The sequence below is a fragment of the Hyperolius riggenbachi genome, chromosome 1, assembly GCF_040937935.1.
Source record: "Hyperolius riggenbachi isolate aHypRig1 chromosome 1, aHypRig1.pri, whole genome shotgun sequence".
NCBI classification, from domain to species: domain Eukaryota; kingdom Metazoa; phylum Chordata; class Amphibia; order Anura; family Hyperoliidae; genus Hyperolius; species Hyperolius riggenbachi.
In genome coordinates, this window is record NC_090646.1 from 406,460,282 (window position 1) to 406,478,612 (window position 18,331).

Here is an 18,331-nt window from a genome sequence, read left to right on the forward strand (position 1 = left end):
AAAATGATGCGAAATTTTGGAGCCTCCAAAATTGTCCTTGTAAGTCCCTTGATAGTGTTCAGAAACCCTCTCTCTGGCCTAGTGCACACCGAGTGGTTTTTGGAGCGATCCGCCGGCCGCATCCGCCTCTAAAAACGCTTGTCTAATGTATTGCAATGGGATGGTGCACACCGGCGGTTTGCGGTTTTTGCCAAGCCGCAAACGCTCCTCCTGCTGCGCGTTTGCGGTTTTCGGAAGCGTTTCGTCCTCAATGTAAAGTATAGGAAAAACGCAAAACGCTCTGAAAAACGCTAGTTCAGAGCGGTTTGCCAGGCATTTTTGTTACAGTAGCTGTTCAGTAACAGCTTTTACTGTAACAATATGTGTAATCTGCTACACAAAAACGCACGCAAAACCGCTAGGTATGTTTAGAAAACCTCTCTAAACATACCTAGAATCGCTCTGAAATCAGCTCCCAAAACCGCTAGCGTATTGCGGATCTGCTAGCGGTTTTGGAGTGCACTGGGCTTCTCAAAGCTCGAGTGGTGTAGCCTACATAGAGCAGCTCGGAGTAGACCCCACCCTTCGAGTGTGGATCAAGGACTTCCTGACAAACAGAACGCAACAGGTGAAGCTCGGCAACTGCTACTCCAGCGTCAGAACCACCAATACTGGGGCTCCACAAGGCTGTGTACTGTCACCACTATTGTTCTCCCTCTATACCAACAATTGCATATCATCCGCGGACTCTGTGAAAGTCATCAAATTTGCAGACACCACTATCATTGGCTTAATTGGCAGCAACGGAGAGTATGAGTACCGCAGCGAAGTCGAGCGAATCTGTAGCTTGGGCAGAGGCAATAACCTAGTACTCAACGCCGCAAAGACTGTTGAACTAGTCGTAGACTTCAGGAGGAACCCTCCCACCTGTCTTCATTGGGGGTACCGAAGTCTCTAGGGTTACATCCGTGCGGTTCCTTGGCACGACTCTCACTAACAACCTGAAGTGGGGGCTGAACACCTCCAAAATTCAGAAGAAATCGCAGCAGAGGTTGTTCTTCCTGCACCAACTGAAGAGATTCGGCATTCCCAGGGAACTGCTGACCAGCTTCTATACTGCCACTATAGAATCCATCCTCTGTTCCTCAGTCATTGTCTGGTATGCGGGCGCAAGGGCCAGCGAAAAACAAACTGCAGAGAGTCATAACTGACGCAGAGAGAATCATCGGGGCTCCTCTCCCACCACTCGATCTCCTCCCCTCGCTAGGATGATGAAGAGGGCCACTGTGATCTCTCGTGATCCCTCCCACCCAGGCAGTCGCTACTTCAAGCTTCTGCCATTGGGCCACCGCTACAGGTCTATACCATGCAAAACCACCAGACGTAAGAACACCTTCTTTCCCCAAGCGGTCCGGCTGCTGAACTCCAACCTCCCCCCGTCAAGCCCGCCTACTGGCATGCCCAGCGGGGTCTCTCAGTTCTCGCCGCTGCCTGCCCTCGTCCACACTGCCCAAGGTCCGTACGGGGGCCACCATCATCAGTATTATTATTATTATTATTATTATTATTATTATGGGACTGCTACCTGCCCAGCAGGAAGGAACACTAATCTGTCATATCTGTCATATATACCATTGCTGCAGTTCTAAACTGTCTGTGCTGTGCATCTTGTCTTCCTGTGCTATGTCTATGCCATGTGTACCACAAAAAATTCCGACTATAGCTCTTGCTGTATGTGGGGAAATAAATCTGATTCTGATACTGTATTAAACATTTTAAACAAGAAATAACGTAAATAACATTTGTAGTGGCACAATTAATAAAACCTGAAATGGGAAACTACTGCAAAAGAATAGATTTCTGGACCGGGTTGGAGAAAGTATACTTGGGGACAAAATCGAGCCTAAAGTATTCGCTTTTCATGAAGAAAACGAGATGCCCATGTTAAGGATGGCATCTAAATTTGGATCAATCGACAGAATCGGTAAGCATTTTTTTATATTTTAATAGACACTACCTTGTAGTATTCAAGACTAACCGTAGTAATAAATGAAATTCGATTCAAGTTTGAACAACATTTTGCACTTGCAGAGTTTTTTTAAATATGATGATACGCATAGGAGCCCCATGGACTTCTGGGTAAGTAACCCCTCATGTCCTCTGCTCACTCCTGCCTTAATCAAGCTTCATTACAATTTCGAATTAGAGTGGCTTTCAACTTGAAAGCCCATCTCTGGACAGCATCACCCTATTGGAGGTACTACTGTCCAAACTCATCCCTGTCCCATCATCACCCTCAAGGAAAGGAAGGAGCTGGGAAGGACCAGCAGCAAGTCACCCCCTGTGTGCACCACTTGATCCTACCCACTTCTGTACCTGAAGTGACATATGACATGAGGAGATAAACATAGGAATATGTAGTACTAACCCTACTAAGAAATTGTCTGAAGTCCCTTTTGGTTTTTCAGTATAGCAATAGTTATCTATGCAAATGAGCTTGTCAAATTCAAGGAAACCTAAATCAAGAGGCATATGGAGGCTGCCATATTTTTAAACAATACCAGTTGCCTGGCAGTTCTGCTGATCTTTCAGGCATCAGTAGTGTCTGCATCACATACCTGAAACATGCACGCAGCTAATCTTGTCAAAGTTTTGTCATGTGATCTGCATGCTTGTTAAGGGACCATAGCTAAATGTACTACAGGCAGAGAATCAGCAGGGCAACCATGCAACTAGCATTGTTTAAAAAGAAATAATTATGTTAGCCTTCATTTGTTTCTCACTTCAGGTTCCTCTTCAGTCAATTTCCTAAAAAGTAAATACAAGTCAAAACCGCTGAGAAAGAGTGAAATAAAGCTTCTGATAACGTTTAAGTGCTGAAGTGCTGGAAAGTTCAAAGGGACATTACTTCTGTTTGTTTTCCCATTCAAAAAGTCTGCTTTGCCATAGCTTCTGTTTACAATGAAGTCTTATGGTAGCCATACATCTTGCGACGTATGGGCAGATTTGACTAAGATATCTCTCTAATCAAATCTGATGAGAGAGAGAGATCAGTCAGCTGCTCATACACCACAGGCCGATTCCTGATCAATTTCAGTATGAAATCTCTTGGGAATTGGCCTTGTGCGCCGCATACATCCACCTCGCCACCCCAACGATGTCCCCTAATGTCAATGTCCCTCCGTGTCCCGTGTAAAGTTTATACATTACCTGTCCGCAGCCTCCACTTGCCCCCCACTGGCTCCCAGGATTCAATCTCTGCATACACGTGCACCCCACTTGATTTCCTAGTAAGGGAGCGTGTGTGACATCACACGTGCGCCCTTTACTAGGAAACCACGTGGGGGGTGCATGTATGGAGAGGAGAATGCGCCCGGAGCAGCAGAGGGACAAGCGGAGGTAAGTAATGTATACACGGGGCACGGAGGGACATTGACATTAGGGGAGACAGCGTTGGGGGTTTAGTCACGTTCGATAGTTGGGAAATTGCACGCTGTTACCGGCGTACACCTGATCGAGCAACATCTTGCAGCATGCGCGATCAAGAATGTGACCAATATTCGCACCCCGAAATTGGTCGCTTTGTCGATTAGGCATGCACTTGGCAGCACCGATTTGCATCCAATTCGATTATAATAATCAAACTGAATGGTCCATCAGCCTCTAAAGGCCCATACACACGTCGGATTTTAGCAAACGACCCGTCGTTTGAACGTTCCGTCGTTCGGACGTTTTCGCGTCAAATCCGACGTGTGTACAGACTATCGTTCGGGTGATAAGACTGGTTACCAGCGATCCGCCCGGCGGATCGTTGGTAACCAGTCTTATCACCCGAACGATAGTCTGTACACACGTCGGATTTGACGCGAAGACGTCCGAACGACGGAACGTTCAAACGACGGGTCGTTCGCTAAAATCCGACGTGTGTATGGGCCTTAAGTCCCACACTTCCAACTTAATGCACAACCAACTGCACAACATGACATACCGTACAGCCAACTAAACAACCAACTCACTTAAAAACTATGTGCGGAAGTTAAACGACAAACTGCACATACACAACATGTCTACATTCAAAAACAACAAAGTTGTTCAAAAAAACTTGTACACACATTCCAACCTGCCTGATAATTGGTCAGATTGATCCTTTTTATCAGTTCTATGGGTACGGGTAGGAGGCGCCCGGGAAAGGAAATACGATATAAACTCTATATGGCAGTGTCCAACTATTAAAAAATAGGTTGTCCTACCTTATAGGTGTCCCTTTAGGGAATAGAGACAATCAGAAGTTCGATAATAAAAAGGAATTATTTTAATGGTGCACTAGATGACAACGCATTTCACGGTCACAGCCGCTTCATCAGGTCAATAGCAGTGCCTTAAAATACAAATTGGCAGCTCTCAGATACCGAACAAGAGATACGACATATACATGGAATCATATGAAAGTAAAAATAAAAACAGACAAACATATCATGTACAAAAGCAATCAGTAATATCTATAAAAAATGAATGTAGTTCTATCATTTACATATATAAAACTCCTCCCCCATCTCTATGGAGAGAAGTATAGGTCTGTATATATTAAAAAAAAAAAAAAAGTATAGGTCTATATATCTAAAACTCTTTCATATGATTCCATGCATATGTCGTATCTCTTGTTCGGTATCTGAGAGCTGCCAATTTGTATTTTAAGGCACTGCTATTGACCTGATGAAGCGGTTGTGACCGTGAAACGCGTTGTCACCTAGTGCACCATTAAAATAATTCCTTTTTACTATCAAACTTCTGATTGTCTCTATTCCCTAAAGCAGCGGTAGGGTACCTTGGCTCTCCAGCTGTGATAAAACTACAAATCCCAGCATGAATTTGCCTTTATTAATCATGACTGTAGCTGCCAGACTCTTGCAGTGCATTGTGGGACTTCAACAGCTGGAGAGCTAAGGTTCCCTGCCCTAAAGGGACACCTATAAGGTAGGACAACCTATTTTTTAATAGTTGGACACTGCCATATAGAGTTTATATCGTATTTCCTTTCCCGGGCGCCTCCTACCCGTACCCATAGAGTTAACACCCCTCTTGTCAGGAAGGGAGATTAGGCCGATATCTGTCAACCGATAAATCTTTTTTTTGGAGCAGCGACCTTTAAAGGACCTAAAGGCCGAGTGGGGACGGTACTTCCCCACCTGCGGACACAAGTGGTTGCCTTTACTGCAACCCACGTTTGTGAGTATAATTACTGCTTTAAATAGTCATTTCCAGATCCATTAACCATATTTGCACCAGATTGGGCTCCCGGATCTCTCTGTGTTTTTTTCTCTCCACGATCCTACAATTATCAGTTGGTCATCTGGTTGTTTGCCAGCCGTACACTCGCCCAACTTATCTTCCAACAGACAAGTTTGGAAGATAGTTGGACAGATTGTTGGTAGGTGTGTATGAGCCTTATGCTTCAATCAATTAAATAGATACCACAGGGGGGGATCCCTCTAGGTCCTAATGAGGCTTCCCCTGTCCTCCTTACAACCTGATCCAGTGCTGAGACTCCCCAAACTAACCAAAACAACAATAGCCGTGGCCTGCCTGCTGAGACTCCCCAAACTAACCAAAACAACAATAGCAGTGGCCTGCCAGCACAAGCGCACTAGCAGCTTTCCACTCCGGCTAAGGCAGAAATAGCCTAACCTGATTGGGGGCTCTACTGCAGAGGCTGCAACAAGTGCAGACAAGTGGACTTTAAAGAGAACCCGAGGTGTGTTTAAAGAATGTTATCTGCATACAGAGGCTGGATCTGCCTATACAGCCCAGCCTCTGTTGCTATCCCAAACCCCACTAAGGTCCCCCTGCACTCTGCAATCCCTCATAAATCACAGCCGTGCTGTGAGGCTGTGTTTACATCTGTAGTGTCAGTCTCAGCTGCTCCCCCGCCTCCTGCATAGCTCCGGTCCCTGCCCCCGTCCCTTCCCTCCAATCAGCAGGGAGGGAAGGGATGCAGGCGGGGACTGGAGTTCTGCAGGAGGCGGGGAGAGCAGCAGACTGACACTATAGAGATAAACACAGCCAGCTCTGACAGGCTGTTTGTCAGCAGCGTGGCTGTGATTTATGAGGGATTGCAGAGTGCAGGGGGACCTTAGGGGGGTTTGGGATAGCAACAGAGGCCGGGCTGTATAGGCAGATCCAGCCTCTGTATGCAGATAATATTCTTCAAACCCACCTCGGGTTCTCTTTAAGAGCCCAGTGCTGGATACCCCCTTGCTCAGAAGGATGGGGGAAGCCTGTTTAGGATACAGAGGCTTCCCCATCCTGAGCTAAGTACTCCTCAGGGCACCTTTTCTCCCCTTTAAAATGAAGCCCTTAAAATGAACATAAAAATAGTTTGTCGCAAGCAGAAGGATCTGCTATTCGTTCTTCTTGTCATATCCCAATATTGGGATGTGCTCCTTTAATTGTCAAAATGTTCATTATTGCTTGATGGCTTAGTGTTTCATTTATTCAATAAAGCTCTTTTTGAAACTAAAATGAACATAAAAATAGGTCTAAAAATTGTATTAGAAGGGTTAAATGTTTTCCGACACACTGAGTTTAGGAAGAAGTTTAGATGCAATGCTAATCAAGGCTGCATATGTGCAATGTGGCGGGAGAGCGTCTAGAGCCTGTTAATGGAATGGACATAATTACTAGTCAAATATAAAAAACAATTAAAATAAAATGCAACGATTACTAAAATGGATTTTGAAAATGGAAAGTTAAACTACGACTTTTAAGTGGCAGGGAATGTAAGGAATGAGCGATACTTTTTAGTCTCATCAACAAAAATGGATTTTCACTAAAGTATTAATAATGGAGTCAGATCATTTCAACAGGCACTCAGCCTCACTGTGCATGACTTGGGCGCCGCCATAGACTGTTATGTTAAATGGTCTATAGCGGTGCAGGGGGATTTCTTAAAGTGATACCGAGCCAAAGCTTGGGATCAAAATCAAATACTGTAATGCTGGGGAGTCATACCTTCTGACTATCCAACACAACAAGGCCAAGAGCTGGATAATGAAAGAGGCCACACAGGCTGCCCAGAGCAACTGCAGCTCTGGGCTTCTGATAAAACGCAATGGCAGCGCAGTGCGATGTTGCGCTGCTCTTGCGACAACAAACATTCAGACAGATACTAGACAGACTGGAGTGAGGTAGCCAATAGCAACCGCAGCAATGACTACCTCGCAAGGACAGGACTATGCTAGCTAAGCACGGGTGATCACGCTAAGCGCAACCTACAGAAACGTGCTAAAACCTGACTAGCTAAACACAGGATATTAACAGTTTGAGTACGTATATATCAGAAGCACTGATATATCACCGTAGCACGAATACAAGGAAAATAAACGCTGACTAGAATATGTACTGTATATATTGGCAATACAGTACATAACATAAGCAAGGAAGACTGGCTAGGATCTGGAGCAATACAACGAACAAGGCTAGGCAATACAAAATCTCTGTACTAGAAGGAGTACGTATATATGTCCCCGTGGGAAATATATAATCGTAGCTTCACAAGATAACTGAACTAAGACAAGGAATATATTTTACAATACCAAGGGACCCAGTAACAGCTTAGACAGAGCTGAAACTATAACAGGCGAGGTCTAACAGGGGAGGCAGAACTTTATGCTGGCATCAGCCAATGGATGCAAGCATGCAAATCTCCACACAGCTGAATGGTAATCATTCAATCCTGAGCTGATCTGAATACCATTTGCTAGCTGAAAGACTATCATAACAAATGCATGCAGTACTATGCAAGAACATGCTGTGGAGTCGGTCCAAAAATCCACCGACTCAGACTCCTCAGTTTAGGATTCCACCGACTCCTTGACTCAGACTCCTCTAATTTGCATATTACAATTTTGTTGATTAACAGTATGTAACGTGAAATTCGTCTCTTAACTGCCAACGCTTAGGAATTTTACAAGACAACTGAAGTGAGAAGGATATGTAGACTACTATATTTATTCCCTTTAGACTAAAACTAGTCCTTGGTAAGAGTACTTGTAAAAGGTACAAACAAAGAACATCTATCAGGCCCTACGCAATGTAACTGTGGGTACAGTAAGAATGATGTGCAGGTACTCTGCAGGGGAATGAGGAGATTCTTCCTCTATTACACATTCTGAGCTGCCCAGAACTGCAGAGCAATTGCAAATGACAATGTGACTCATTGCAAATGCACAATCGAATGCAGGCTGACAAGCCAGACCTGTCAGTTTGCGGCTCCACCTGCAATGGACAGAACACGCCACAGGAGGAATCCTAACAGATACTCACCTGAGGAGAGAGAAGCCACTGTATCCTTTTGAGGCTTGATGTCCACCATCGCTGAGCACAGCCCCTCCCCACATCGGGGCCACACAGCTCCTCTTCTTACAGCGCGGCTGCGCAGTAAACAAGTGAGCATGGCTACGCATGCACAGTAGCATGGAACCCATGGCTCTGGCTTATTGCGCAGCCGCGCTGTAAGAAGAGCTGCATTGCCCCCAATATGATTAGCGTTAATGCCTTGTCGATAATCTGCCGGGGGCCGCTCTAAGTGGCGGGGACATCAGAGCAGAGAGGGAAGCCTCAATAGGATCCTGAGGCTTTCCTCCCTTTAGGCAAGTATCTCAATTTGTACCTGAGCTTTGGCTTGGGTACACTTTAAGAATTTCTTAAATACCTGTAATTTGGGTGGTGGCAATAGCCAGACCCTGAATTACGCCTCTCCCCTGAGTTGCTACAAACCAGAGGGGGAATAGTATTTAACATATATCGGAAGTTTCAGTGGGAGCAGGTTGAACTAATCATGACTAATATGATTATCAGCTTTTCTGAGGGTCAGTTAGTGACATGACTATGTACATTGTAATGCAGGAAACACATTATATGTAATATTCTCGACGATCAGCAAACTAGGTATGAGGTCAGTACAGCAGTCTTCTCAGACTTCTCTAGTGGTATACATAAGGTGTACAAGACACTGCAATCTCTGCCTATGCAGAGCGGTTTTTATTTGTTTTTGGTTTTAAGCAAAACCTTTTAACACCATGCAAAAAAGAGAACACCATTAAATATAATTGGATTAGGCACTGAATAGGAACATTTGATATGTACAAATGTGTTGTTCTAAATCCTTCAAAAGTAATTGCACAAATTTCAAGTACAACTAACCAATTCATCCATTTGAATGAGGGAAGCAGGGAGCACATTTATTTGAATCGCCGCTTAGCAGAAAGCGCCTGCGAAATCACATATGGTTAAAATGTATGGGCCGCATTATAAATCTCTTAGCTCCTGGATTCGCAAAGCGCGTTTCCCAATTGTGTCACTTTCTTCTTTTTTCTGCATACCGCATGCAGATCGCACACAATGGTTTCCCATGGAGCCAAAATAGGTCTAGTGCATTTTCATGTGAGGTTCTGCTGTATGTAAAACAGATCTAGTGATATATTTCCTCTTGTTGATAAGGCAGATTAGTAAAAATGCAAACACAGGAAAAGCACATATTAAAAGCACAAACACAGAAATGTGTATGTATGCTTTTCTGCACTGACAAGTGTGGCCCCTGCCTAAATTAAAAACAAACGAAAAAAGAAAAAAAAAAAAAAGAAAAAAAAAAGAAGAAGAAGAATGCCTGAATGATGTAGCTTTTCACAGTTAACAGGTATGAAAGTCACTTTCTCACTCCAGGATATACAGTGTTCAGAAAAGCAGAAATAATTGCAGCAGTCTTTAACCACCCTGGCGTTCTATTAAGATCTCCAGGGCGGCTGCATGAGGGTTTTTTGTAAATAAAAAAAAAAAACTATTTCATGCAGCCAACTGAAAGTTGGCTGCATGAAAGCCCACTAGATGGCGCTCCGGAGGCGTTCTCCTGATCGCCTCCGGCGGCCAAAAGTAACACGGAAGGCCGCAATGAGCAGCCTTCCGTGTTTGGCTTCTCCTGTCGCCATGGCGACGAGCGGAGAGACGTCATGGACGTCAGCCGACGTCCTGACGTCAGCCGCCTCCGATCCAGCCCTTAGCGCTGGCCGGAACTATTTGTTCCGGCTGCGCAGGGCTCAGGCGGCTGGGGGGACCCTCTTTCGCCACTGCTCGCGGCGGATCGCCGCAGAGCGGCGGCGATCGGGCAGCACACGCGGCTGGCAAAGTGCCGGCTGCGTGTGCTGCTCTTTATTTCATCAAAATCGGCCCAGCAGGGCCTGAGCGGCACCCTCTGGCGGTAATAGACGAGCTGAGCGCGTCCATACCGCTAAGGTGGTTAAAACGGGTCTCAAACTCAATTTACCTGGGGGCCGCAGGAGGCAAAGTCAGGATGAGGCTGGGCCGCATAAGGAATTGCACAATCGCGGCGCATCGCCACCACTGCCCGCCCCTCTCACTCTTCCTTCACAGAGAAGGGCGGGGAGAGGCGGCGATTGACGTCAGGTTGGGCAGAGCTAAAGCTGAAACCTCTGCCCCTTCTAGGAAACGCCGGCGGATTGCCCCCTAGGGGATTTGGGGGCTCTGCAGCCCTCATTTAGCGGCGGATTGCTTGGGAGCACTGAAGCGAACTATAAGGAAGCTTTTGCCGGCGAGGGCCATAAAATATTGTATCGAGGGCCGCAAAAGGCCCGCAAGTTTGAGACCCCTGCTTTAAAAGCATAAAAAGAGAGAACCTGTGCTATCTAAATAATAATTTTCAATAACTAATAACTGGGTTGACTTTTTAAAGCCCATCTCCAGGATTTCTTTATGTTTTGGACAGTGTGGAAAAGAATTACAATCTACGAGGATTTCATTAGTTTCACCTATATGAGAGATTTCACCTGGCTTCCTGTCCCAGGTCCAAGGAGATTTGTGGGCTTTAAAGGGGAACTGAAGTAAGAGGTATACATAGGCTGCCATATTTATTTCCTCTTAATCAATACCAGTTGCCTGGCAGCCCTCCTGCTCTATTTCTCTGCAGTAGTATCTGAATTACACCAGAAACAAGCATGCAGCTAGTCTTGTCAGATCTGACTTTAAAGTCTGAAACACCTGATCTGCTGCATGCTTGTTCAGGGGCTATGGCTAATCGTATTAGAGGCAGAGGATCAGCAGGGCTGCCAGGCAACTGGTATTGCTTAAAAGGAAATAAAACATGGCAGCCTCAATATACCTCTCTCTTCAGTTCCCCTTTAATAAAAGGTCTACTAGTCCTAAGGGCAGGAAATGAGATACTGCAATAGCAAGGATTCTAGGATTTCTAGGTCTGTACAGAGAGATATGCCCAATCGCCACTCCTGTGATATACTCATCACCCACTATCTGCCACAACTCACTACTTACTACCTGTTATGCTGGGTACACATGGTGCGTTCCCGCACTCGATGCCCCACTCGATTCCCGGCCGCTAGATTATTTCCGAGCGCATTTTGATGATTGTTAGGTCAATTCTCATGCAAAGTATGCCAAATCGACCTAACGATCCATCGATACGGGAATCGGACATGTCGGAAATAATTGAGCGGCCGGGAATCAAGCGCGGGAACGCACCGTGTGTATCCAGCATTAATCATCAACTGTCCTTTCCTGCCACTAAAACCTATCAATCATGACCTGCTTGCTAAAGTTATCTACCCATCACTGCCTGTAGGTCACTGTTATGCAATCAGCTGCCGGGAGATTTGAGCACAGGGTAAAGCCGATAAACGGCTCGCCCTGCTCCTGAAAAAGTCCCGGTGGTGCTTATTATTATTCCCCCTCCAGGTTGCCGTGGATGGTGGGGAAAGACGTAAGTCGAATGCCAGCAACTGCTGGTGAAAAAAATTACAGTGTTTTTATAGTAATTTGTGCTCTGTCTTTCGACGGCGCCCACATTACTCACTGAGCGCCGCTGTAGCCATAATTCCTATTATGGCCTATGGCGCCGCCCAATCTTCTATGCTGTGTTTAGTGCTCAGACTGTTATTTGCTTCTGAATTATATTGCCTGTATTTGATGCATGCATTTTGCATGTCATTGGTAGCATCTGAACACTGGAATCTGTCTTTCATGCCTGTTTAGCAAATTACGATGTATTTTTAGTGCTTTTTTTTTCCCCACTTAAAGGGAACCTTAAAGGAGAACTGTAGTGAGAGGTATATGGAGGCTGCCATATTTCCTTTTAAGAAATACCAGTTGCATGGCTGTTCTGCTGTTACTCTGCTTCGAATACTTTTAGCCATAGACCCTGAAACAAGCATGCAGCAGATCAGGTGTTTGTCATTTTTGTCAGATCTGACAGCATTAGCTGCATGCTGCTTTCTGGTGTGATTCACACTACTGCAGGCAAATAGCTCAACAGGGCTGCCAGGCAACTGGTATTGCTTAAAAGGAAATCAATATAGCAGCCTCCATATACCTCTCACTACAGTTCTCCTTTAACTGAAGCTACAAAAAAAAAAAAGTTTTACTTACCTGGGGCTTCTATTAACCCCCTGCAGATGCCCTGTGCCTGCGCAGTCACTCACTGATGATCTGGTTATCTGCCGTGGCTCAGTTTAGTTTGCCATGGCACGTCCTCAATCACGGCCCCATCTCTGAGGCCGTCTCTCACCAGTGCAGTACGCGTACGTACATAGTGCACGTACTGCACAGGCCCAAGACTGCTTCAGGGACGGGAGCATGATCGAGGACGCGCACGGCTAGGGCCACGCAGGTGCACTGCTCGGCAACTGATCAGGCGAAAATCAAACTGAACCACATCGGGGACCAGATGAACGGTAAGCTGGGCACAGGACGGCTGCAAGGGGCTGGTGGAAGCACCAGGTAAGAGAAACTATTTTCTAGCTTCAGTTAAAATGTAATCCAGAAAGAGCTCAAAATGAACTTATTACTAGACATGGAATTGCAAGTTTCAGGCTATGATAAGACACATGAGACAAGTCTAATGCATCTATGTTCCCTGCTATGTGTGTTGTACAATGCTACAGAAGATGTTGGTGGGAGACAAATAGATATTTTAATAGTTCTCTGTAATGTAGCAGAGTGCGGCCGTTGGGGGACACAGCCATGTCATTAGGCAAAAAACATGGCTCTGTGTCCCATCTGCCCCCCATATCCCCACCACGGGTTCTTCAAGGGGGGGGTCGAGGGAAAATGAGTTGAAGTTACCCGGGGCTTCTAATGGTTCCCCACAGACATACTGTGCCCGCGCAGCCGCTCACCGATGCTCCGGCCCGCCTCCGGTTCACTTCTGGAATTTCAGACTTTAAAGTCTGAAAACCACTGCGCCTGCGTTGCCGTGTCCTCGATCCCGCTGATGTCACCAGGAGCATACTGCGCAGGCCCAGTATAGTCTGTGTCTGAGCAGTACGCTCCTGGTGAAATCAGCGGGATTGAGGACACGGCAACGCAGGCGCAGTGGTTTTCAGACTTTAAAGTCTGAAATTCCAGAAGTGAACCGGAGGCAGGGCCGGAGCATCGGTGAGTGGCTGCGTGGGCACAGGAGGTCTGCGGGGGACCATTAGAAGCCCCGAGTAAGTTCAACTCATTTTCCCCCGACCCCTCTACAGTATCCCTTTAACACTATTCTGGTAGTTGGACTGAGCAACTACTGTTTAGTAAATGATTTCGTAAATAAATACCCGAGAATCCCCCATGAGGAGATGGACTAGCCCAAAATCTGTCAGAATTTCCATACCTGCTGTAAGTGACAGATACACTGGAAAAAAAATAATTTATAGTACGTTTTTACTCTGGGAAAAATGTAAGTTTTATACGTATGCATTATAAATTATACAAGTTTTGTCAAAGTTTTTAACAAATTAACGTCACGTGGCTCCAGGAACTAGTCTCATTCCCCAGTCATTAACTGGTGGTTTATAGCTCAACAACGTCTTTGAGGCATAGCTTCTTCACTTTTTGGAAAGGTCAGATGCTGCAAATCATCGCTAATAGCATTTAGGGGATGAGCCAAAACTGGGTGTCACGCAACCCTATACGTATGAAAACGTACACATTTACACATGAATCTCTCTTCTCTTCTGTGATTTGCATGAGGCTACATATGTTTTGCATCATGTTGCAATTTTACTTGTGATGATAGTATGTTGCAAAGTACAAGCAGCATAAGAACTGAGGCCTCTTTCCTACCAGGACGTTGCGTTTTAGGGGACGTTATAGGTCGCATAACGTCCCCTAACGCAACGCCTGGTGATGTTGGAGGAGGACGCTACCTAGAGCTGCGTTAAGCAGCTCTTGGTGCGCCTTTTTTGTCTATGCGCTGCGGAGACCACGTGATCGGAACCCTCCGCATCACGTGGTCCCACCAGCCAATCACTGGACGCTCCAGGAAGTAAACACTGCAGTGCAGTAAATATTAAGTAGCCATGTGGCTGGCTACAATAGCGGACTCTCCCCGCCTCCTCTCCTGCACAAGAATATTAAAAAAAAAAAAAAATACATATTACTGAGCATGTGCAAACAGTCTAACGTATAACGTACAGCATGCAGCACTTTCTTTAAACGTGCCGCGTTACAATGTATCGCAACGTGGGCACTGAACAGTCCATTGATTTTTCATTGCTGTGCGTTGGGCTGCGTTACAGGCTGCTCTAACGTGCACCTGTAACGTCCCACTGTGAAAGCAGCCTGATAGTCAGCTTAAAAAATAACACTCAAACAAGAAAAGTAAATAAGTGACACTTTACAGTTACATACAATATCATGTTTCAGATATTTATGAAACAAAGTATTTCACAGCAAACTTGCAGGAAGTCTGCTGTAACATTATTAAATGGTGCATTATTCAAATGCACGCAATGGTAAATGCAGCTACCGAGGGGGGAAATTTTGGTGCTGGTAGGGCCCAATAAATATCAGTAGTAGACAGTACAAATATTGGCGGAGGGAATTTTTAGCAATTGCAGCACAGTTAGTGTTAAGCTCAACACACACCATACAATCTTGGTTGTTCAATCTTACCACATTCATGTAGTATAAGAGCTTATCCAATCAATCATTCAAGGTATTTTCAATCTGTTGGCCCTTATACTACATAGATTTGGTAAATCTGTACAACCAAAATTGTATGGTGTGTGTTGAGATTTAGGCCTCAGTAGAGAGGATCAGTGTGAGAAGAGGGTTACATAAGGCAAATAGTAACATTTTTGAAAAAATTACTGATATTCTACTATAGGAATTAGCCACTGCTCAATAGCAGAATATTGGAAACTGATGTTCTCCTTGCTATCCTTAGCGCCCAAATTACCCTAGCACTTTTTTTTTTTTTTTTTTTTTTTTTAAAGGAATGTGTTACCAGGCACTACTATCTGTGCTACACTGAGGTCACTACTCTTTTTCCAGAAATGCCCCATGGTGCCCCCACAATCATGTTTGCCACCTTACCCCACCAATTTCGTCTCTTATGTACTCCCAGAGGGTCATATTCAATTAACTTTTCTCCTGAGTTTTTTTTTTCTAGGACTAGGAGATAACTAACCATTTTCTAGCCCTGGGATCAGTGAACGGGAACATGGTTTCCGAACACCGATCTGTGTCCCCAGCAGAAAACCCGAAGCGCTCTTACTAGAGGCTTCAGTCTTTCTGCAAAAAAAAAAAAAAAAAAGTTTCCCTGTCCTTGTGCTTCCGGTGATCGAGAAGCACAAGGAGAAAAAAATAAACTCAAGGTGGCCAAATAGTAAAACTACATCTACATATTTTTCACATTACAATTTACACATAACAACATTAAAAATTAACTATTACCCACACCGAAATATTACCCAAATAAAATTGAATGGAAAAAAAAAATTACAATATAAAAATAAATAAATAAATGACAAATAGTTACCTAAGGGTCTGAGCTTTTTAAATATGCATTTGAAGGGGCATTACTACGAACATTTTTTTTCATTATAAGCTTGTAAATAGTGATGGACGCAAAACGGAAAAAAATGCACCTTTATTTCCAAATAAAATATTGGCGGCATACATTGTGATAGGGACAAAATTTAAATGGTGTCATAACCGAGACAAATGGGCAAATAAAATACATAGGTTTTAATTACGGTAGCGTGGATTATTTTAAAGCTATAATGGACGAAAAATGAGAAAATGAATTTTTTCTATTTTTTTCTTATTAATCCTGTTAAAATGCATTTATAAAAAAATTATTCTTAGCAAAATGTACCACCCAAAGAAAGCCTAATTAGTGGCAGAAAATACAAGATATAGATCAATAAAAGTAGTGAAAGTTATTAGCGAATGAATGGGAGGTGAAAATTGCTCTGATGCATAAGGTGAAAAATCCCCATGGGCTGAAATGGTTAATCTTATTGACAAAATAACTTTCCAGCATCAGCTATCTAAAAAAAGTGCCACATAGTAGAAGAGTAATATCAAACTTATTCTGAGTATTTCCTTCCTTGCTAAGGGGTTAAAGTGAACCTAAAGTCACGCGAAAAAAATGAGATTAACTCACCTGGGGCTTCCCTCAGCCCCCTGCAGACGATCGGTGCCCTCACAGCTCCACTCCGATGTCCCAGGACCCGCCGGCGAGCACTTCCGGTTTGGCCGTCACCGGCCGACAGGCATGGGAACGCGAGTGATTGTTCGCGTTCCCAGCCTGTATATCGCCCCCTATGCTGCTATTGCGGCCTCCTGGCTTTATTGATAAAGCATGAAAGTATTTCCAGCAAGAAAACTCAGTAGAAAAGTTAACTGCATAGGGATTGTCTGAACCATGCGCTGTCCAGCAATTTGCTAGTAAACAGTGGACCAAAGAAATACCTAAACAGGATGTTTTAATATAAGAACAATAAAATGCCCTAGTTAAAAAACTGCCATAACAATGTTCGTAATTGCAAATGTAAATATAAACACCAGTGATACACAGGCAAAACAAAAACATGTGAATGCATATTGCATAGGCAGATATGGCATTACAGATAGCATGTGGCATGCATGGAAATAATGTGGTAACAGTAAATACTGTATACCATGCACATATGTCATACATCATTGTGGTTCATACTAGCAGATAAAGGTGAATGATAATAAAAGTTTTAATTAATCAAAGAATAATAATAAGGTTAGAGAAGTTTAGAAAAATACAGTGGTACCATAAAAAAGAATAGAAGTTTATGATGTGCAGCAGGCAGACAGCCCCCATGTAGCAGCAGGCAGACAGCCCCCATGTAGCAGCAGGCAGACAGCCCCCATGTGACAGCCCCCATGTAGCAGCAGGCAGACGGCCCCCATGTAGCAGCAGGCAGACGGCCCCCATGTAGCAGCAGGCAGACGGCCCCCATGTAGCAGCAGGCAGACGGCCCCCATGTAGCAGCAGGCAGACGGCCCCCATGTAGCAGCAGGCAGACGGCCCCCATGTAGCAGCAGGCAGACGGCCCCCATGTAGCAGCAGGCAGACGGCCCCCATGTAGCAGCAGGCAGACGGCCCCCATGTAGCAGCAGGCAGACGGCCCCCATGTAGCAGCAGGCAGACGGCCCCCATGTAGCAGCAGGCAGACGGCCCCCATGTAGCAGCAGGCAGACAGCCCCCATGTAGCAGCAGGCAAGCTGGCACAGGCAGGGAAGCAGCTAATTACTCCATGGAATGGCTCCTCACTCAGACCCCAGGTACAGCAAGCAGGTAAATTGCACAGGCTTGGTAACGAGCAGACAGACGGCACACTTACCCGGCTGTTCCACACACTGAGCTGGGTCTGGGACAGCACTGCCAGGAAGAGGCGCTGTGGGTCTGGCTGGATGTGGAAAGGATCCTCCACACTCTTCAGAGGACACAGCAGCCTCTTGGGCCAGCCGCTGAGGAAATACATGACGCCTGTCACTGGGAACGACGCTGTGCTGAGCTGAACATCGCTACCTGCGATATCATCGATCCAGTCGCCGGTATATCGCCGCCAGCCAACTACTAACTACGGTATGTACCGGAAGCAGAGTAGCCGTACTGTTACCCTGCAATCCACTTCCCTGCTGATCCCCTCCCACCGCACCTCTCCTAGCCAATGGTAGCTGAAAGAACAAGTGGCCAACCACAGTGCCGATCATATAATGAAACTGTTTTTTCTCCTTTTAAGCGTGATTGGCTACCGGTTGGAGCTAAGCTGTCTCAGGTTGGATAACAGTCATTCTGTAGTCAGGCATGGAACTTGAGACGTCATCTGGACATTCGAGGTGAATAAAGTTCATAGAGAAGAGTTGCTGGCTGGTGCGCTGTCAGAGCTTCAGTATGTTTTGGTTCTCCAGTGTTCGGTTACAGTTCAATGTATTTCCCATATGAAGAAGGACAGAACCACGCACGCAGTTCCTGCTAAAGATATGGAAAAGCAACAGTTACATATGTGACACCATACAGTAT

At 45.2% G+C, this 18,331-nt stretch overlaps 1 protein-coding gene across 1 annotated transcript in view; it reads right to left on the bottom strand.

Moving 5' to 3' along the window:
• RIC1 (RIC1 homolog, RAB6A GEF complex partner 1) overlaps positions 1-17,934 on the bottom strand; it is a 190,859-nt gene extending 172,925 nt beyond the window's left edge. The window contains exon 1 of the mRNA XM_068235469.1: positions 17,649-17,934. Within this exon, the coding sequence (XP_068091570.1) occupies positions 17,649-17,789 (141 nt within the window). The 5' untranslated portion in view covers positions 17,790-17,934. The remainder of the gene's footprint in view (positions 1-17,648) is intronic.
• Positions 17,935-18,331: the final 397 nt, after the last annotated feature.